Source organism: Cajanus cajan, chromosome 7 (genome assembly GCF_000230855.2).
Source record: "Cajanus cajan strain Asha chromosome 7, NIPB_CcT2T_4, whole genome shotgun sequence".
Classification (NCBI taxonomy): Eukaryota; Viridiplantae; Streptophyta; class Magnoliopsida; order Fabales; family Fabaceae; genus Cajanus; species Cajanus cajan.
This window is the reverse complement of record NC_138523.1, coordinates 47,916,910-47,940,026: the sequence shown is the minus strand read 5'-3', so window position 1 is coordinate 47,940,026 and position 23,117 is coordinate 47,916,910. Positions and strand designations below refer to the sequence as shown.

The 23,117-nt window shown below is 26.7% G+C and overlaps 1 protein-coding gene across 1 annotated transcript; it reads right to left on the bottom strand.

Moving 5' to 3' along the window:
• Positions 1–5,154: 5,154 nt before the first annotated feature.
• On the bottom strand, positions 5,155–16,261 carry LOC109804891 (uncharacterized). The gene is made up of 25 exons (XM_020366806.3): positions 15,162–16,261; positions 14,744–14,961; positions 14,536–14,641; positions 14,340–14,441; positions 14,192–14,251; positions 12,038–12,116; positions 11,721–11,868; positions 10,952–11,072; positions 10,693–10,873; positions 8,984–9,012; positions 8,750–8,818; positions 8,434–8,513; positions 8,227–8,329; positions 8,034–8,129; positions 7,888–7,940; positions 7,681–7,804; positions 7,254–7,316; positions 7,071–7,130; positions 6,820–6,981; positions 6,500–6,573; positions 6,325–6,418; positions 6,008–6,144; positions 5,847–5,927; positions 5,640–5,745; positions 5,155–5,427 (listed from the first exon to the last, which is right to left on the bottom strand). The coding sequence occupies exons 1-25, from the start codon at positions 15,339–15,341 to the stop codon at positions 5,371–5,373; spliced, it is 2,583 nt and encodes an 860-aa protein (XP_020222395.1). The 5' UTR covers positions 15,342–16,261; the 3' UTR covers positions 5,155–5,370.
• Positions 16,262–23,117: the final 6,856 nt, after the last annotated feature.

Genomic DNA, 23,117 nt, shown 5'->3' with positions numbered 1-23,117 from the left:
AAGTATGTTAAAAGATAAATTACTTTTTATTAATTTCATGTTTAAAATATCATATCATAATACAATTGTGAATCCAGAAATATGTTCAAATTACATGTGTCACATTCACAGAGGTTTAGGTGCCATGTGTCACATTCTTCAAATATTAACTATATGACAAATATATTTAATAATTATATAATGAAAGAATTAATCAATATTAATAATAATATATGTTTCATGATAATTAATATTTATGGTGTATAAATAATTATTTATGTTTTCTAAATATAATAATTATATAATTCAAGTAATTTTGATCAATATCATACAAATCAAAATATGCAAGAATCAATTAACTTTAATTATAATATATTTCATTAAAATTAATATTTATGGCATACAAATCATTATCAATTTTTTTTTGTTATAAAATTATTTTCTGTTAGCTACTTAATTTTTTTATTTATTTTGAATTATAAATTAAAATAAATATACTATTAAAAATGTTAATTGATTTGTAAAATTTATGAATGGATTTTTTTAATTGTTATAATCAACTTTTCAAGGATCAAAATAATTCAAAACAATGTTAACGTTATTAATCATCAACTTCTTTAATGGTGTTCAAAAGTTGGATTTTCGTTTTTATTAAAATAATATTTCATGAATAGAAATCACATTAAATGTATGTCCAGATTAGTCTTGAATTATCAATTTTAAGATAATATGTAGATCATGTCCGTAAACTAAAAATTTATTAATAATTAATATATAGTTATAATTTGATTATTTTTTTAACATTAAGAATATGCAAATTTTAATTTACGATTTTTTATTCAGAATTTGGTGGACAATCGAGAAGAAAATTATAGAATTAAAATATTTGACATTATACTGAACATATTTTCTTTCCTTTATAATTTTTAAATTTGGTGTCTCAATTAGTTTAAGATATTAATTTAAAATAACATGGATACATAGATTATCACATGTAATTTATTTCTGTTGGATAAACTATAATCAAATTAAAATTGTTTATTAAGGCGCAAATTAAAACTTATTACATGTATTTTAGTTTCATTTTTTTTTAAATAAACATTTCTTATAATAATGATTACATGTTTTCAAGAAGGTTCATAAAAACGTATATAACGTGAGTATTACATCTCTTTTCATAAATTTTTAGTTTTATCAAGAACGTGAGTATTTAGGAATTCAAAAAGAGAAGCACAATATTTGAATTAAAAAATTAAGGAGAAGTTACTAATAGATCACTCGGATTTACTTGCAATGTTAATAAATGTGTAATTAGATGGCAGATGCGTTGCATTTCATGCTTAATTTACGTTAATTTATTGTTGAATTAGGATATATCCTTGCACATATTTCTTAGTTTTTTCGTTTGTAAGACTATGTTAGGCTTTAGTAGTTTTTGTAGGCAGATACTTAGATAGCTTTTCAACATGTGATTTTGATTGAGAGATGAGGAATTTGAGGACTTAAAGATCTTAGGAGAGATATATATGAAGGTCTTTGGACGTTATTTTAATGTTTATTTCTTTGGAGAACCTTGACCATGACTTGGTGACAATCACCACAACATGATAGTGAACTCCTTGGAGCGTATTTCTTTGGACACACATGTAGCAATCACCAAAATGTGGTGTTAATTCCTTGGAAAGTAGATCATATGACTGACTCCACTACCTCCTAATTGTCATCACCACAACCTGGTGCTGCAAAACATTTTTTATTTTCTTCCTTTTTTGTGGGATTTGGCCCAAAAGATATTTTAGATTATATATGACTACTTTTGATAGTTTTTAAGCACATTTTTTTATTAGATTAGGAAAGACGATAATTTTAAGAGAGCAAAAGTTTAAATCATTTTTTTTGTTTCTACTTTTCAAGTTTGATGTTTTTCATTTATGATTTTTATCTTGTTCCATGACTATTTGTGAATAGTTCTCTCAATTTCTAGGATTAGTCATTAACCAATGAACTTTAAATGAATTAATTTTTGTAATTCTTATGTGATATATATATATATATATATATATATATATATATATATATATATTTATTTATTTATTTATTTCTATTGATTTGCTTGTGTTGAATGGATTGACCAACATTTAACTGTAGTTTAGAGATTTAGGGATGAACAGAGAGATGAACCTATAATTTTGGAATCATAGAAATGGGGTTTAGGGTTTTAATTAGATACGTACCTCTTCATATCTAAAGATAAAACATATAAAATATCTTAAGTTGCTTTAAATAGAAACTCTCAAGAATACACGAGTAATTGAATTAATTTGTTTATTATCATTGTGTAAATCCCAATCTTAAAAATCTTCATTGCGTAACTGAATTTTCAGCTTTTTTTTTTTTTTGAGGGGAATTTTCAGCTTATTTTAAATTACTTGTTCCTTTTCCAATTTAAATTTAAAACTTTGAATTCATCCAATTTAATTCCAACTCGATTAACCTTGTATATTTCATAATTTTTAATTAATTATATATTAATAATATAATTTTTTTATTAATAAATCATCTTGGATTAAAAAATCAAGTATATATATATATATATATATATATATATATATAATATTGGATTAAATAATTATGTATTTAATAAAACATGTTTTTCTTGTCATAATATTATATTTGTATTAATATCATTTAACATAAGGTACATATCTTAGTTACTGTTGTAATTTATTTTTTTTAAAGTTTAACTACAAGTAATGTAAAATTAATATATTATTATAGTAGGTCGGGTTGACCCGATCTTGTCTCCATATTTGTTGGATCTTGATTAGGTCGATTAGGAACATAAGCAAACCCGCCTCAGTCTGTTCCACTAATACCCCTAATTCATCCATCTATCTTTATATGTATGTATGTGTAAAAGAAACTTGAACAAACATTAGTAGTTGGTTGGTTGTGATTACATTTAATGACTAATTGTATTTATTATTAATGAATTAAATTTCTCACAATAATATCATTTATTATACATTTTTTTAACATCCTATTTTTTTAATAATAAATTACAATAATTAGAATATTGTAAGAAAAATATTTTTATAAAATAAAAAATGAGAGAGGTAATTTAGGAAGTTAAGGGTTAGACTTTAGACCCAAACCAAAGATTAATTAAAAAGAAGAAAAAGAAAAGAAGTTAGATAATTAGGTGTTTTTGAAACCTAAAGCGCTCGTAGGAGAAAATCAAGAGAAAACTATTGAAGGAGACAAAAATTAGTGATTGGAGTAATAGAAAGTGCATTGTTCAATAGGATTGTTATTGCAGGTAGGGGGAAGTGAGATTATCACATCCATGGACATATATGAGGGATAAAGATATAAACGCGATCCCTAAGGCTCTTAGATTTTTGAATGAATCTTTGTGAATTTTTATGTATGATCTTGGTATGAAACTACTTAGGTAAGATGGTTATAGTTGTAGTTTTGTGATTAATTTAAGTGTACATAATTGTCTTGTATTTTGAGGGTTAGAGTTGTATGCATAATTTGGGACTTTAGTGTGATTGTTTAATTTTGGGATGATTACATGAGTATTGAATAATTTTATGATTTAATGTAAAATAGAGAAGAAGTGGGTGAGAACCCTATGCGAATCAGTCGTGGCTCTAGACTGATAAGTACAATCGTACTTGAAGGAAGCACACCCTGTAGGAGGTACCACAACCGTGCTTGGGGAGGCACACCCATTCATGACCAAAATTGAGGGAATTACGATCATGTTTAATAAAGCACACTCGTGCATGCTTAATTTTAGTAAAACACACTCTGCTTATTTCATGTATGCCTGTGCATCCTTTTAAAATGAATTAGCTCTTGATATCTTCATAAAGAATTGAACCTTAGACGTTATCTTCTCAATGACATTATAACCACTTAAAGAGGAGGTCTAAAACTCAAGTTATGATTAAATTAGTGAGTAAAGGTCAAGTTATTTAAGTTAAAATAATGTGATTTTGTAATTTATAAAAAAAAATAGTATATAATAAAATTAAATCTTAAGGTCAACATAAAAGTTGTGTATATAATTATCTTAGCTTTCTAATAAAATCAAGATCACCTTAATATCATGGGTATAACTTTGGATATAATATTTAGACCACATAATATCATAAAAACTCAAAATAAGAAGAGTTAGTCTAAGAGTTGTAATGGTGAGTTTTTCTTTAATTAGTACCTATATTTGATATGAGTATTGGTAATGAATAATGTTATGATGTATGATGATTTTTGAGGTTCAATGATGATGATGTTTTGATCGAGATATTATGATAACGATGTTATAATGATGAATGTTATGATATGTGATTAATGAATGAAGAGAATGTATAGTAATAATGATATGTGCATATGAGATGAAATTAATATATGAGAATTATATTGATGTATGGTGTGTTGAGTTACTATAAGTAATGTGATGAAATGTGATGATATATATATATATATATATATATATATATATATATATATATATATATATATTATGATGAGTACTATGATTAGATGAGATGAATAAATACAATGTTATAGACTAACACTTGAGGAGATGAGTTATGCATATTATGTTGTTGTGATGTGTATATTGAGTTCATGCATGCATTTTTTATTCGTAGAATAGTGTGAGTTTATGTATGTAGTATATCATAAGTCATCTACTTATGTTTTGGGAGTATTACAGTGAGAAAACCTTTAACTAGAATAAGAGTATATATGGAAAGATCTATTTATTTTAAGAGTAAGTTTACTTATACTTACTTCATTTAATAACTCATGTTTTATATTAAATTTTAACGATCTAATTATTAAATTTAAAATTCTTAATGTTTAGATCAAATTTATAAATTTTTAAAGATTTTAAAAATTATTTAATACTTCATTTCATTAATACAAATTAATGTATAAAATATTTTTATGATTATTTGTTAATTTGAATTAATGAAACAATGTATCAAATGATTTTCAATTTTTTAAAAAATTTATATACTTGATTTATGCATTAAGAACTTTAAATTTAACGGTTAGATTATTAAAATTTGATATAAAACATAAATTATTAAATGAAATTTGGGTAGATCTACTCCTTACTCTTGAAGTTAACGAATCCCTCCTCTTTCTCTCTATATATATATCAAAAGAATAATTAATTAGTTATTAAATTATTTAACCACACAATATTCTTTTTCTCTCTCACTTTATTATTTGTACGCGTCCAATACATTTATCACAAAATCTCATTATAACAGTTATAGTCTTGTAGATGATAACTCTTAAAAGGTAGAAAGTGTGAGGCTTATTATTTTTCTTATTAGAAGGATAGATGAACAAGCCAAAGGCTTAAGGCTAGGTTTGGTATGGATCGGCGAGTGCAGCAACGTTGCCGGGACGTGAGAAAACAATCTGCATGGTACATAATAAAACATATATTATATACATTTTACGATATTTGCAACGTGTAATAATTTTTATTTTTATTTTTTGCATGAACCTATATAGTTTTCTTGTATCGTCCTTTCCTATATAGTCCTAAAAGTTATGATCCTGCGCTGTTTTATTCTTATACCTGTTTCATATACGATTTTACAATTTGTAATAGTAACTCTGATATGTACCTGATAATCCCCAAGTATATGTAACTTGAAACCTGCAGCACAGTAATCAAAATAGTATTCCCATGTCCTGATGAATTTTTCATTAAATCCGAGAGCCATAATTTCGCTTCCAGAACAAAATCAAATTTTCAATAATTAGTTAATGCAAATAGTTACTTGAAATTAATATACGTACAGAAGTAAGTTTGAGTGAAATTAATAACACACCTCTGCCTTTCCATTAAATTTTTTCTCCAACGTCTGAGTGTTTCGAAATAATGGATTCCTATGCTTTCAATGTTGTCCACACTGCGAAAACTCATTGAGTAAGAGTAATGAAGGGAATGCTCATAGATAGGATTCAATATGTACGTATATATAATTTGTACCATAGTCTGGATGTGGCGGCCATGGCTGATGTTATCCTACTTAGAGAGGGTAGGATCCCTCCTGGAAAAATATATTCCTTCATAAATCCTGCACTCAGCCTGGTTTCGTCATAAAGCTCATCTCGGATTGATATGAACTATAAAAACAACCATTTTCAATAGTTAGCAGTAATTTACATACTAAAAAATAAAAATAGTGTACTTACTGTTATTGTTTCATTTTCATACTAGAATAATGCCCCTCAAGAAAGTTTTTTAATTTAAACAATCATGCAAATGAAAGTAAAGTAAAATAAAAGTAATAATCTATGAAATACCTGGAGAACAAAAAGTCCATTGTCTACCAATACTGATTCACAACATTCAAAGAACTCTTCCATGTATTCATGGCCAACATGTTCTATCATTTCACTGAAATATGCTTATACAAGTTATGCATTATGTCGGAAATATTGAAACGAAATCTACAAAATTAAATGATAAATAGCTCACCAAGATATAATCCTATCATATTTGTATGTCTTGGGCAATTGGCGATAATCACATAGAAGAAACTTGATACGGTCCTGAAATCATGAATTAATTTACATGAATTCACTCGAGATATTTTTTTTATCACATACTTTGGATGCAGTGAATCTCTCAAGCAGAATGAGAAGTACTACTGGTTGCATATTGCAAGAACACAGGTTAAATTTCATGCGTAAATACGTTGTATATATAGCTTTTCCTAATTTTATAAAGAATCAGTCAGATTTATATTAAGAAATTCATGAAATTAAAATAAAATAAAAAAAGAGTTATGGTAATACCTGAAGCCCTGCATCTTGAACTCTTTTTTCTGCGAGTTTGAGTTGCTCCTTTGACAAAGTGATTCCAGTGTATTTGCAGCCGGTTTGTTTGACAACTTCAATGGCTAAACTTCCCCATCCACATCCAATATCAAGAATTTCATGTGTCTTATCTATTCTAGCCTTCATTTATTCAAGGAAAAAAATCATATTAGACCTTCTCCAAGATAACAGCTATAATACTGATAAGATAGCATTTAAAAGGCACTTACTTTTTCAATCAGAAGGGACATTTTTCTCTTTTGTGCATCTTTCAAGTCTTCATCTTTATCCTATCAGATAATTTAACAAAGGAAACATGGAAGAATATTAACCAGAGATACTGAAGAAATTAGAGAAATATTTTTTTTATATAAAATTTGGACACTCAAGTATCGGGTAGTTGTTATTCTTGCCTTGAACACTGCACATGAATATGTCATTGTTTCATCCAAGAAAATTGCAAAGAATTCATTGCTCTAAAAAAACACCAAAGAAAAACTATAAGCATTCTGTTCATCTAGAGCATCGCTCAAAAAACCATGGAAGTAAAAGGTACTGACGATCAATAGAAAAAGTTCCAACAAGTATATATAAATAAAATATCAACAAAAAAAGGAGAGAAATTAAGAAATTCAATAAAACTTTTGTCAAGCAATATATAAATCTAGCTGACATATTGGTATACCAAGTTGTATGTCCTATTCACAATATATAAATTGTATATTCTATGTATGACTACAATCTGTATTGCTAAATAATATATATGTACTGCCGTAGCTTGTTCCATGAAAGTCCCCGAATCATGGAAGCATTGTAGTTACTAGTTAATGATGTTCATACCAGATCGTAATGCCTAGAGATGTTCCTGCGAGCCTGTGTGAGAGTATTTCGCCTTGAAACATGGTTCATGAAGAACTTTGCGGATGCCAAAGTAGCTGTAAAGAAAACTGGTGTCCACCATCTCCTAAAGACAAAATACAGAAAGCTTAATATGTGAATATACAATTAATATGCAAGTGTAGGCTTCAACTCATCATATCAACTTACTTATTCTTCAGTTTTGAGTTGCTTCGATTTGAATCGCTGTTGGTTTTAAGAATCTACAGTAGAAATACCAAGGTACTTGGAAATAAAGTGTAAAATCCAAAAGAGAAAACTCACTCTCACAGTAAGATTGAGATGAGAATGTTTACCAAAAAAAGATTGAGGAGACCTTCATCTTTATCAACAAATGAAAAGTCCCCGTTGATATATGCATCTGCAAGACCTAAGTCTGCCTGCGTCATCAGCTGAAAGACATGTCGTACAAGTTTTTAAGTTTGATTGACAAAGAAAAACCTTGTCAATAATCATAGTTCACGTGAAGTTTTAAAAGTATATATGTACCTTCCAATAAAATTGTGGATTGTGGACTCTCAAAACACTCTTCGCAGAACACTTTTTTCCAGTTCCCTCGAAGGTAAACATTGTTCCTCCCTCTTCCAATAAGCTGTACACCTCAAGGAAACGTACCCATTACCATATATTATCCTGATACATCAAGCATTTGTATATGGAAGTGTACACACTACACACTAATAAAATTCAACTCACGTTAAACCACCAGTGGTGATATAGCTTCTTAAGAATCTAGTCACAAAATTGCGTGCTCCGAGTTCCTTCCAAGAAGGTACCTGTTAAGAATACAAATAAGGATTTATATCAATAAAAACAAGAGAATAAATGTTTATAAAACACATACATATTTATATTCTAAAGATTGAAAAACCTTTCAAATAATAATTAAAAATAAAACTATATTGTAAAGTTGTGTATAAAATAACTTTATAAATATAATAAAATTATAATTTTTTTCTTCATATGTAATATCCTTTTAAATAAGTTGTCAAAAAAATAACTCCAACAATACCATGTGTTTTGGGTTGGTTCGAAGGACACAACATCTTCCAAGAATGCCATGAGCTGCAATCATGCCAGCCTGAAAGTTCAATCTCACAGTTAAGTTCTTTAGTTTCATGTCAACGAGTTGGTGACAATTTGCAAGAAAACTAATTGCCAAAATATATTTCTACTTAAGGAAACTGTTCAAAGAAACATTTTTCAACGAAAACTATATTTCTTCTTTCACTATAAACTTAACTACCTTAAATCCATCTTCATGAGATCCACAACCTGAGAAGCACAAATAATATATATGTTTAGATCATTGATATATTTGAATTAAGTATAAATTCACTACTATATTTAATATTTTTAACAATATTTGTCTACTTACATTTATTAAAATGTTACTATAGATTAAATTAATAGATTATTGCAACATCTTTTTTGTTTTTAAATGTTACTATAAATAGGCTAACATTTTTTTTTTTATCTTGATGTTGTTGTTTATGATTATCTTTCAAAATTTAGTCTTATATCGAATAAAAGAATGATATATTAAAAGTATTTTTTTCTATATCTAATTATTTTCTAAAATTAAAATTCTACATCGAGTAAAAAAATGACACATGAAAAGTATATATATCCATATAGTGAAATTTAAGACAAATGAACCTTGATATGTGATTTAGATTTGATAGTGACTAGCTTATGATATCCTCTATTGTTAAAAAAAAAAAAACTTAGGGACATTTTAAATCTTAATTGTCTTATATAGACAAAAGTCATAGAATATAAGTAGTAGTACAATCTAATTATCATTTTATAAAATTTATAAAAATTTAGCAATATTATTAAAATGTTACAAAATATCACTTCGATAACGGTTTTAAAAATATTATCATTAATCTATAAAATATTATTAAAAATCTTTAACATCATAAACTTTATCTTACATTTTATCAAATGTTGCAAAGGTATATATTAACAATATTTACTCATGATTTAGCAACATTTTTTTAATGTTGCTAAAATTACATTTTATTGTAGTGATTCCTTGTTAGGTTTCTAAAAAATTAATAGAGAATAGATATACATAATTTAGTAGCTATGAAACATGGGTACTCCAAAATTTATGTTGTACCTGGTACACATTGGGTAATCATGAATACATATGTATCCAAAATATTTTTCAAAATAAACAAGTGGATATTTCATTTAAGTACATATGGATACATTTTGGGTATATATTTAACTCATACCCGAATTCGATAAATAAAAACTATATTTTATTTTTTAAAAGTTAAATTTTTCATTAATCTCATCTATTTCCAAAATCCAATTCTTATTTATGAGTGACATAATACAACTCATCAACAACTAAAGATTTAATTTTTATACATATAAATTTCCATCTTCTACCAAGAAAGAGTAGTTAAGAGTTATAAAAAAGATAAAAACTAAATGATATTGGTGGAGATAGATGAATGAAAATCATTTGAATGTATTGACATGCTTAAAATTGTTATTCTTTCTTTTGATGAACTAAAGTTAAAAATAATTCTTTTCACTAATGATGAACAATAAAGTGGTATTGAAATAATTAAAATATGTGTTATATTATAATCATGTTTAGGTTGTAACAAAAAAAAAATAGTCATGCTTAGATCTTATAATTTTTATCGTAGAACATTTACATTTTTTTTATCACATTGCAGAATTTAATCTCTTTTATATGGAAAATTATGTTTGTCTATATAATTTTTTTTTATACAATTTACTCACACATATATATTAGAATTATATTACCGTACTCATGCCTTAAATTTTTTTAAAATCGCGTATATATATCTTGTACTGATCATATCATATCCAGTACTGGTACCGTATATCAGTATCTAATTATAAAAGAATATTAAAAAGTATCAGAAATAGTAATAATTATCTCGATTTTAGCAGGAAATTAAGTACCTTGGTAGGCTCCAGAAAACCAGATTTTTCTTTTCCCTTGAATATGGTCAATCTCTAAGGAAGCTTTGAATGCAGCAACTGATGGGACTGGATGGCTAGTTGACCACTTTAGCAAGGTAGTTTCTGGTATATGTTCTGGATTGAGAGTTACAAGAAAGGGTAGACTTGTTTCTTTAATATTCTGCAAATTACTCACTTTAGTTAGAGTAACTCTAACGCACTTGTTATGATCAATGCATTAATATGAAAATATACCAACCTGAAGAATATTGAGCCAGTATGTCACACAAACGTTGTTGTTATTTCCAAGAAAATTCCATGCACTCCATGCTGCTGGGTTTTGGGGCATTAAACTTTTGTCATGATGAAGAAAAATATCACTGCCAATACAGATGAAAGAGTAATTTGCATTGGGACTTATTAATTTGAATATAGACAATAATTTTTTCTTGATTTTAGCATCTTACTTTTTTTTTGTCATTAGCATACATGATAACATGAAATGTATACCATGGCATCCAATCTTATAAAACTTAATTTTTTGCTCTAAGTCCTAAGCTATTCCATGACATTGAGTTTGCAGAAATAACATTGAGTCATTAGCAATAAGAATGTTTTCATCCTCTGGTTTGATAACTAGCTATTCCATGACATTGAGTTTGCAGAAATGATGAAACAAAGATGTAACGGGCTAAGTTTGTTATTAAGTTATCTGTCAGGAGTAGTTATATTTTGTTATAAAGTCTGTTTGTTAGATATGAATCTTGCTGTATATTTATAAGTAACTCTCCATTTGTATTCTGTTAGTGATGTTGCGTGATGAATTCATCAGTAGTTAATTGAATCTCTTCACTATCTTTTATTCTCTTCGGCTGTTCCCATTGGTTCATTGAAACCTTCAAAACATAACTCAATGCATGCATTGGATCAATACTTCAAATGTAAATATAACTAGTAGACAATATGTGTTATCTTATTCCATGAGAAGGTACGTAGCCAACAATTATAAATATTATTATGAATTTTACCTGTTAGCATATTGAAAAGCACCGAGAATTCTTCGCTCATCATATGTTGCTTCATCTCCTAATAATCTCAAGGCATCAGGTGCATGTACTGCCATTATGCATCCATCATACATTTCTTGAGAACCATCTTTGCAGTACACAACGCATCCTGCAACAAGTTTTCAAACCTTAGAATTACTACAATAGCATTACATCGTTGATTTTAAAATTTTTATTTGAAAAAAAAAGGCAATGTGCATGCCAATCAATCAGATGCACCTTCCCTTTCTAAAGGGCAAGGAATTGAAAGAGTAAGAATACATGGATTACTTAATCACCTTTTTCAGATGTTGAAACCAAGTGAACCTCGCGATTAGTTATTATTTGACAACTTTCCCTCTCAAGCCCTTCCTTAACCTGATTTTTATAACATATTAATAATTAACAGTTAATAACTTATATTGGATGTGCAAAATTATACTTAATAAAAAAACAAGTACAAAAATGTTTATTTAATAACTTAATAATGAATTTAGTTTTAAAAAAGTGAACTTTTAAAACAAAAGGTAGTCCACAAGGCTCAACAAGGTTAGGATTCATATAAATCCTTCTCCGTACACATTACAGACAACTTTCTCTCGTATCTCCAAGTGATGCATCTTCTTGTATGTTGTCCTTTTTTATATTTGTTTGTTGCCTATATGGTCATGAAATATGTAAAATGGTGATTATATATGAATGTAAAAAATGTCTCATTTGGATACATAATTAAGGAATGGTTGTATCCTTCCAATTTTCAAAGATGACAATTAATGTTATTTTGGTAAGATGGTATATAACATTTTTTGAATAGGAAAATTAGTAGCCACTTTGAATTCTTGAGAGATAACGAAAGATAAAACTTAATGCTCTTTTGATTTGGAAGGATATCCATCAATCTCTTTCAATTCTCCAAAGAGTGATGTATCACAATATTACTTGGATTGAGGAGGATAATAAAACTTTTAAATTTTCAAGGGATGTATAGAAAAAGTAAGGGCACATTTCGTGATATTATGAGCTCAAATATGTCAATATAACAAAAAAAAAAGAGGAAAAATATAAAATAAAATATAAATAAATGATGAACCTTTAATTTAATGTCTTATCATGTACCTTGATGCTGATTTGCCTAAATGTCATGATAGGTTAAAGACTTATATTCCTTATTCATATGTAGGGGTGTAAATAACTCAATTATTTATGAACTATTTAGATTTGATTTATTAATTATGTATTCATTTAAATGAACAAACAAACTCAAGCTTGAAATTGAGTTTGATTATTTAAAGAAGTTAAATCTAAACCTTAAAAATTTGTCATGAAGGACTCGTGAATAGTTTTTTAGACACACACCTATACACTTACTCACACACTATTTCTTTAATTTTATAAAAAATATTTATTTTCTTTTGGTTATGTTATAGATCTATTATGTATAAACTTAATTTTATTGATTTTATGTATATACCTTTGCATTAAACTTTGACACACCCCATGCTAAGTTTGATATTTTGATAAATTTAATTTTATCTTTCCAAAAAAAAAAAAAAAGTTGCGACCTCTTCAAAAAAGAAATTTTAAATTAATTTTGAATGTTTCTTTTTTTGTAATAGTCAATAAGTTATGCTTTTTTATTTACTAAATAATGAAAGTATAATAGCTTAAAATATTTTAATTTCACCTATCACATGTTAAGCAATTTTTTTACTAGTAAATAATTATTACATGTTAAATTGATAAAGTTAAAAATAATAATTTAACAAAAAATTATAAAAACAAAAAATAATTAAGTTAAAAATGAACTAAACAAATTAAGTTTAAGCTTATTTTTTTTAAAACATATTAAGTTCAAGCTTTTAATTAAGTTTAATTAAATAAATAACTCGAATTTAAACAATCAATTTTTCAAACAAATCAAACACATGTTTTAAGAACTTGGTTTGACTCGATTCGTTTGCACTCTTATTTATATATAAGTGATGTTGTCCTTGTTTTAAGAGTTCATTGAGACCTTTCGTTTGACTAATTTAAATTAAGACATGACATGACATGTAACAACTAACAAGAGAAATTAAAAGAGAAAAATATATTGTCTTTTATCTTTAATTTATTGTTATCGCTGCATACTTTAGTTGTTTCTTTTTAAGGATAATATTTGTGTGAGGATTAATTTTATGTTCTGATTTATTTTATGAATTATAGTAATTAAGATTTAGATAAACCGTTAGAAAAAAATTCTTATGAAAATTACATTTTTTTTCATTAACATAATTCTCATAATATTTTAAAATTAATAATTAAACAAGAATTTATATTTGTACAAGAAATTATGTTTATGAACTATGAATGTATGCTTCTAGGATGTTACAAAAAAATCTCTTGCATGGGCCAAATGACACGCGTCTAAGTTTAAGACTGAGCATGATAAATTGATAATGAACAAATAGCACCTTCTTAACGTAATTTTGTGAGCGGCATCTTACAGTTAGCCACGGTGGTCTTCCAAAGAGCTGCAGAAAGGAGAAAGTGAATGAAAATAAGTAATCTTTAATACATTGTCATAATATAAATCTGGAAAAAAGTGTGTTGTGGTACTACCTGAAATGCATGGTGATTACGACAGAATGAAAGAACTGAGAAAGCAGAGAAAGTCATAACTCCTTCAGAAGAGCAGGACCATATAGAAGCACAAATTGGAATCTATAGGTAGTCATGAATATTGTTATAAATATACACTAAACATATAAATGATAAATCATATATATATATATATAGATAGCACCATTGAACTCACTAGATAGGCTTTCACAAATAATTCTGAGTAACCCCTTGACTTGATGAATTCTCCCATAGGCTCATTGCGGTCAATATCTGGGTTATTTTCAAGCATTTCAACATAGCTGCGATGCAAAATTGGAAAAGACAAACCCAACAAATTAATCATTCAGGACAATAGGAGGAAGACTTTGTAGTTTGAGTCATTGAAGTAGGTAAGAACTTGCCTAATAACATCATCATTGAACTTGACAATTTCCCTAAGCATTTGCCAGAAGTAAGGATTCAACACATTCCTCTTCTGTGCAAACAAACTGGACAAACCATTTCTGGTTCCCCATTCGCAGCCACGGCCTTTGTCTAAGCTAACAGAAAAAGACATCTCTGATAATTCCATATCAACTCCAAGATTCTCAAAAAGTTCCACCATGTTCGGATAGGTCACCTGTTCAATCTTCCATGTTACATATTCCAACTATTTGTTGATATAATAATATAATTTATATATTCATAAATATTTATTATGTAAAATAAAACAAGGATATCTTTATTGGGATAGAAAGTATATATGTTGTACGTGATTAGTCAGTAAAATAGGAAAATAAATAAGAATTTATAAGCACATTGAAGAACGTAAAATAGTACCCGATTGAAGACGATGAATCCAAGGTCGAGATGAAGTCCATGAACATTGACGGTCTTGGCATGGCCTCCCAAACGGTCGTCCTTCTCGTACAACACCACATTCACATTCGCTCCACTTGTCGCCAAAACATAAGCAGAAGCCAACCCACTAATCCCACCACCAACCACTGCAACTCTCATCTTTCCTCTCTGCTATTTTATTTACTATGTAACACCAACCAAATATATTCTACCCTTTTCCCTTCAAATGCTACAATATGAAAATGTACCAGAACCCCAATGCTCTATTTATCATGAGGCTATGTCTCAAATGGATGCTACTTCACCCATGTCCAAGGTCTAAACTATAGTACAAGGTGGACATCTACCTCTTTACTTTAATTAAATTATTATTATGTATTTAAAAATATTATATTTTACATCTTCTAATTTTATATATTAAATTTAATTATTATTTTTGACATTTATATTTTATTTTTTTATACAACGACTATTAGTTTTTATTTTAAAAAAAAAAAAAATTGGGTCTGCGCTAAACTAGGTAAGAATCTCTGATGCATTCAAGTAAGTCATTAATTTAAAGCAGACCTTAAATGGTTTATTATATGTTTGAAGTTTCTACGTGGGCTACGATAGTAAGTTAAAAAGATTCAAAATATACTTTACTTTAGTGGAAGAGATACTCCCTATCCAATCACCTAGATCGAGGCATAAGATAATTAAGAGCAATTCTTATGGGAGTTGTTTGTCCCATATAAAGCAACTCAAATATCAGTTTCTTACCATTGGAGGAGTATGACATGACAATAGAAGTTTATTGAAGAAAAGAGAGGATTACTTACTGAAGTAACCGTTCCTTACCTTTGTGAACAGAAGGAGGCGCGGTGGTGAGACGGTGGTTGGACAGCGGAGGTGCAGGGTTGAACGGCAGAGGCGCGCGGTTGGACGTTCTGCTGCGGGACCTGGCTTCCTACGACGTGGACTGCTTCCTGAGCTTTGCGAGCCTCGACCTAGACTTGGCGTGCGTAGCGGAGGCGACGGCAGCAGAAGGGTTTAGGCAGTCAGCATTGAAGTGGAGGAACAGAGAATGCGGCAGCGCGTTGGAGGAGGAGTTGAAAAAAGAGAACCATTTGAAGAAAAAGGAAAAAACACTCTTTGAAGAAAAAGAGATGTTGGGTTAAAGAAATAAGAAAAAAAATAAAAATAATTTTAAAAAAATAATAAATAATAAATAAATAAAATTTTAAATTTGTATTTAATACATTGCTTTATTTTATTTTTAATATCTATTTATTGTATATTTTTTCTCATAATTTATTTTTTTTTATTGTAGTGCAATTGTCTTTTTTAATAAAAATTTAAATTTGGTTTACAAATGATTAGAAAAAAAATTTTAAAAGTTGAATTTTTTAAAATTTCTTACCATTGGAGTAAATTTTTGTTTGAGTTGCTTAACATTGACATGGCACACTAAGGACCACTTTTTTCATTTTTCAATGCATGAAGCAACTCAAATGAATTGCTTCCATTGGAGATGCCGTAAATAATTTTCGAGGATAGTTAGGCATGGCAACGGGTGGGGCGGGGCCTCGCTCCCGCAAATTTAAACCACCTCGCCCCCGCCCCGGTACCTGCTAGAGGTAAAATCTGGATACTCATCCCCATTCTTAGCAGAGTTCAGATTTTCCCGCCCCGCCCCCCGCCCTCACCCCCACTCCTTTTTTTTTTTTCTTCTTTTCTTCTTCTTTTTTTCTTCTTTTAAATAAACATGAACAAATTTTAAAAAAAATAAAAGAAAAGTAAAATAATATAAATATTTACATATAAATATTTCTAATTTTAGTTTATATATATATATAAATAATTTTTTAATTATATTATTAAGCGGGGCAGGGGCGAGGGCGGGTATGGGGGCGGGGGCGGGGGGCGAGTATTAACATTCATGTCCCCGCCCTTGATTTTATCAATCGAGAAAAACCCGAACCCGAACCCAAACCCGAACCCGATAAATACAAGTTTTCCCCGTCCAAATCGAGGCGGGTTCGGGCAGGTACCCACGAGAGCGGGTTAGATTTCCATGCCTGTTGTTAGTGTAGATATATGAACACAAGTTTACAAACGGGTCCTTTTAATATGTAACTTGTATAGATAATGACTCAATTTTTTAAAATCCATATGGCTGTAGTAAAGTTTTTGATCCGACATGCGAAGTCCTTGGACTTCTATAGAGATTAGTCCGCGAATACCCATTTATTAATAAGTTATTTTTATATGTTTTTTCTCTCATATTTATATTAATTTTTATGTTATATATGTATTTATATCAATTTTATATATTTTTTGGTTATATTTTCATGGATTAAAAAATAACAAATAAATTCAATTGATTTTTTTAATATTTATAAAAAATAGATATAATTGGACTTATGAATTAGTCTGTTTATCTATGAGCTTTGTAAGCCGAACATAGACCAAAAAAATTAATCTATTTATTTTATAGATCATATTTATTCGACCCGTTAAAAATATAAACTTTGTATATTGGACTAATCCGTATATCTACCCCTAATTACCATTACGCGTCTTTTGTATAGTTTATGGTAATAACTAAGTAAGAAACTCAAGTTGGTCATAAAAGATGATAGAGATGATTGATAGATCTTTGAAAGATTATTTATGACATCTAAGTCCCTAAATTTTAACTCTATTGTGCAAGTTAGTCATTCTATTTATTATACTTAGTTATCGGCTTTATTAGTTTCTTGAATACTCAATAGTTAAGTGTTAGGTTGAAATCTATTCTCTGTCTTAATTGATTGTTCTCTCTTTCTTATAAATCACTTAATATGAACCACAATGCAAAAATTTTGATATTTTTCAATTAACAACGAACACTTTATCATATTTAAATATCCTATGCATAGGTGTTAGATTAAAATGAAAGGTTGTTGTTGAGTTTCGTAAGGTTTTCTATAGTTGGATTTTTCTATCTTAGACATCCTTAATTTCATCGTCTATTCTAGCTATATGTTTAGGATTGTAAACATTAAATTATTGAATTTGAGGTTTAACAAAATAAGTGATCGTCTTGAAAGATCTTAAATAAGGATATGACAATTGAATATTAGTGTTTTTGTTATGTTTAATAAATCATAAAACTCTTTTGATGTAGAAGTGGAGAAGAGCTTAGTATTATGATCCTCTATGTTAATTGAAAGAGAGAATACATGTCAACATGATAATTAATTGTAATTGGACATATATAACAAAAGGACTAACTTACATAATAAAATAAAATGATTAATTTATATAACAGAATTATAATTTAGAAATTCAAATTAATACTACAAAATATCTTTAAGGGACTTATCGATCATTTTTACCATTTTTTAAAAAATAAATTAGGTGTTTACTCTAATAACTATAGTCGCCACAATGGACTAATAAAAAAATCAATGAATTAATCCATCTAAATCAAAAAAATTTGAATTGGTTTATATCGAATTGAAAATCTACAAGTACATTAAGTTTAAATTGGAATACAAATTCTGTCGTTGAAAATTTAATTTAATTTGATACAATTATATTTAAATATATAAATTATATTTAAATTTATATAATAAATATTTTAAATATATAAATTATATTTTTAATTTAATATAAATAATTTTTATTATAATATAAAATTATTTTTAATTATTGATAATTTATTTTTAAAATACTAAATTTTAATTCATAAATAAATATAATAAATAAAAATAAAAATATATAAGAAATTAACTCATTAAAAAAAAAAAAAACGTGTGGAAAAATAGTCCAAAGGCTACAAGGGCAAGCCTTGATTGAAAGAAAAACTTATTCTCCAACCCCAATATGCGGTAATTGAGAAAACTCGATCGATTCTCGTTCCCATTTTTATTTGCCTCTAACATGCTTGAAATTAATGAACATAAATTAAATAACAGAGTATATTTTACGAATCTATCTACTCAATAAGAATTTCAATGCATTTTTTATTATATAGAATTGGATTGGATTTTCAATTTGTTAATGATGCTTTGATTTGATTTTGATTTTATGATTCATTTTTTTTATATATATAAAATTGGATGTTTTGATTTTCATTACATTTTTATAGTCTTATTTCAACATTGGTTTTGATTGGATCGAATTTGTTAGAATTATTGGATTGGATGTATACAATAATTTTCATGTTTAATGTTACTATTTAGAATTTCAATATATTTTTATAGAATTTTTTTAAAATTTGATTATATTTTTCAACTCGTTATTAAATAGATAATGATGTTTAATCTAAAAATTCTTAGGCATGTCATTATTATTTTTGTTCGATAATAACTTTTTAGTTATATTTTTATATATAGTGGAGTAATTAAAATTAATTTGAGTGAACTATTCATGTTATTCTAAGTGGTATATATAGGTAAGTATTTAAAAATATTATAAAATTTTGTAAAATAAGAATAATTTAATTTAACTGAATAATTTTTTTTTCAATTTGTGTATAAAAGATTAGAAAAATCAAAATTTTAGAAAGGAGGAAATTGAAGATTAAAAATAGATGAAATTATATTTTTAGTCTCTTTATTTATTTTTAAGATTTCATTTAGTTTTATTATTTTAAAAAGTTCAATTTAGTCATATAATTTAAAAAAAAATCAATATTATCTTTTTGTTCAATTGACATTAATGATATTAATAAAATTAGATAAAAGGATAATATTAAACTTTTTTTTATAAAAAAAATAGATGACTTAATTAAACATTTTATAAATAGTAAAATCAAATTAAATATTTAAAGAAAGTATGGCTAAATTGAATAAAATTATCAAACATTTTTTTAAAGATAAATTTGAATTTTCTTTTACTTATTTTCATAAGATCATGAATGATAATAATTTGAATACTTTAAATTAAAAAAAAATCAAAAATAAAAAGATTATTTAATAAAATAAATTATTAAATAGATAAAAAATTTAAAGTTATCTAAAAAAGTGTTTGATAAATTTATATTTAATTTAATTTTTATTTATCAAATATTCAATTTGATCCTATTATTTTTAAATAATTTAATTAGAAGTTTAATTTTAAAAAATATTTAATATTCTTCTTTCATATGATTTCATTAATGTAGTTAATGTTAATTTAAATGAAAGAATAACATTGAATATTTTTAAAAAAAACTAAAAGATAAAATTAAACTATTTAAAAGTAATAAAAAAAATTAAATCTCAAAAATAAATATGGAAGTGAAAAGTGTAATTTGTGAATAAATAGCGTTGAACTTGAATAACAAGATTGTTATAAAAGAAAGTAAAATAGAGAGAATAAATAAGATAATATGAGATGGAGAATAGAACTTGACTTATGTATTATCTTTGAAAGAGGAGTAATTTATTTATAAGTACATGTGATAGCTGAACAATTACACAATAAAAAAAATAATATAACAAAAATATAAATAATAATAATTAATAATAAATATTAGTATTAACTAATTAAGTCACTAATTATTATTACAACAAAATAATTATGAATAATTTGATAGGATGACGGCTACGTGGGAAAGTGTTCCGTATGGGTTACGGTGGACGGCATATAATAATAACACTTAAATTAATCTTATTTAATACATCCAATCACATTACATATTTTCTTTTTATATTCGTAAAGACCACGACGTTGAGCTTCAAAATGTGATAGGGAATGCTTCACTAAAAAACAAAATGGAATTTATTTTCTCTCATTTACTTTCTTTATTGTCCTTAAATCCAAAGTGCAAATTAAAAAAAATTTAAAATAAATTTTCTAAAATAAACAATGACAAAAATTGATAGATAAATTATATATATATATATATATATATTATCGGTAGAAAAGAATAGTAATAATAATAAAGTTTAAATCTAAAATTTTAATTATATTATTTTATCTCTTATTATTAGTTATACTTTTATTACCTAATTTTTTAAAAATATGTAATTTAGTTAAAAAGATGGTATAATTAACGGTGAAGGTTATATGACATGCGTAAACCAATTTAATTTTATATGACATGTGGAACAATTCTAATGGGAGTTGCTTGTCCCATAAAGTAACTTAAACTCCCGTTTCTTGCTATTGGAGGACTCTGACGTGGCAACATGAGTTGTTTGAAGAAGAGAGAGTTGTTTCCTCAAGTAACCGTTTTTTACCATATTTCAAGCAGATTGATTGGTATGCTTGCTTGTTGGTTAACTACAATACCTCTTTCCTCATTGATCCATTGTATTTTATAAGGTTTAGGATGAGGTTTTGTAGTTAAGATTAGCTTATCAACCAATCTAGTACTATAACAATTGGAAGTAGACCAACTATCTACAATGAGAGAACATGTATTTTCTAGAACCTTGCATTTTGTTTGAAATAAGTTCTCTCTTTGAGATTAGTCAATTTTACTAGATTGATTGTTAAGGAGCCTTCTAACCAATAATAAGTTTCCTTCACAAGGCAAGATTTCTTCCTCGGAATCTATGGCTTCTTCTTCACTACTAGAAGAAAATGAAGTAGCATCTTACTGAACATATTTGGGAACATTTCAGAAATAATAATGATGAAAATTAATTTCATATAATGTTTATGTATTTACTATTACTTTATTTTATTTTTAATATCTACTTATTGTGTATTTTTTCTTGTAATTTATTTTCTTTCATTGTAGTACAATTATCCTTTTTAATAAAAATTAAATTTAGTTCATAAATAATTAGAAAAAAAAAATTTAAAAGTTGAATTTCTTAAAATTTATTACTATTAGAGTAAATTTGTATTTGAATTGTTTAATACTTACATAGCACAATAGAGTCCATTTTTTTTTTTCATTTTTTAATGCATAAAATAACTCAAATGAGTTGTTTCCATCGGAGTATTAAGTTTTAAGCAACGATGTTTTTAATTTCTGGGGTTTTGGCCTACTATTATTTCCTTCATCCATCTTCTCATGTACTTGTTTCCATTACTTTTTCTTCTTGTCCCGCTATTTTCCACTATATTTTCATATTTTAGGTCCTCTTATTTGCTATTTTTTTTTGAGCTTTCACGCTTACTGTTTTTATTTCTTGGAGTATTGTACTCGTTGTTTTTATTTATTGGTTTCCTATGCCTTTTTTTATTTTTTATTTTTTAGGTTTATTCATCCACTACACTTATGGTTTGCCTCTGTCTCTGTGCTTACTATTTTTATTTTTTTGGGTCTATTTGTTAATTAATTAATTAATTAATTTTATATTTTGGATGCTTACACAAGTTGCTTTTATTTTTTGGGTGTTTATGTTCATTACTATTACTTTTTAGGCATCGTAATTGTTACTTTTATTATGTTTTAGGTTTTCGCACTTATTATTTTTATAAAAATGTTTGTTTATTTTTTAATATCTATAAAAATGTTGGGTATTCATATCATCTAGTACAATTTAAAAAAAGAAATAAAATTATAAATATACAATTTTGTTCGCCTTTTTTTTAATTTTATTTTATCACAACTCACTTTTTCCATCATTTTTTCTGCTTTAACTCATCCATAATTTTTCACAAAAAAGTAGATGAGCCTTTTTATTTTTTATCGATCAATCATTTTTATTATTTTTCTATTTCCATTTTCTTTTCTTGACTTGTCAAAATTAAACGCGTGTTAAACTTAATGGATGATTTTATTCAATTTGTTTTGTTTCCTTTCTATCTTTTCATTAAATCAAACCAATTCAAATAAATAAATAGTCGTCATTCTTTCTTTTATTATTTGGTAAAAAATCAATCACTTTGAATATTTGTTTTCTTTTTCTCTTTTTTTTTACATTAAACATGTTTATTTTATGAAAATTGCAATTACTTCCTTTTATCAGTTTTACCTCTTCATTGAGTTATAAATCCCATAACTATTGTAGTTTATTTTTCCCA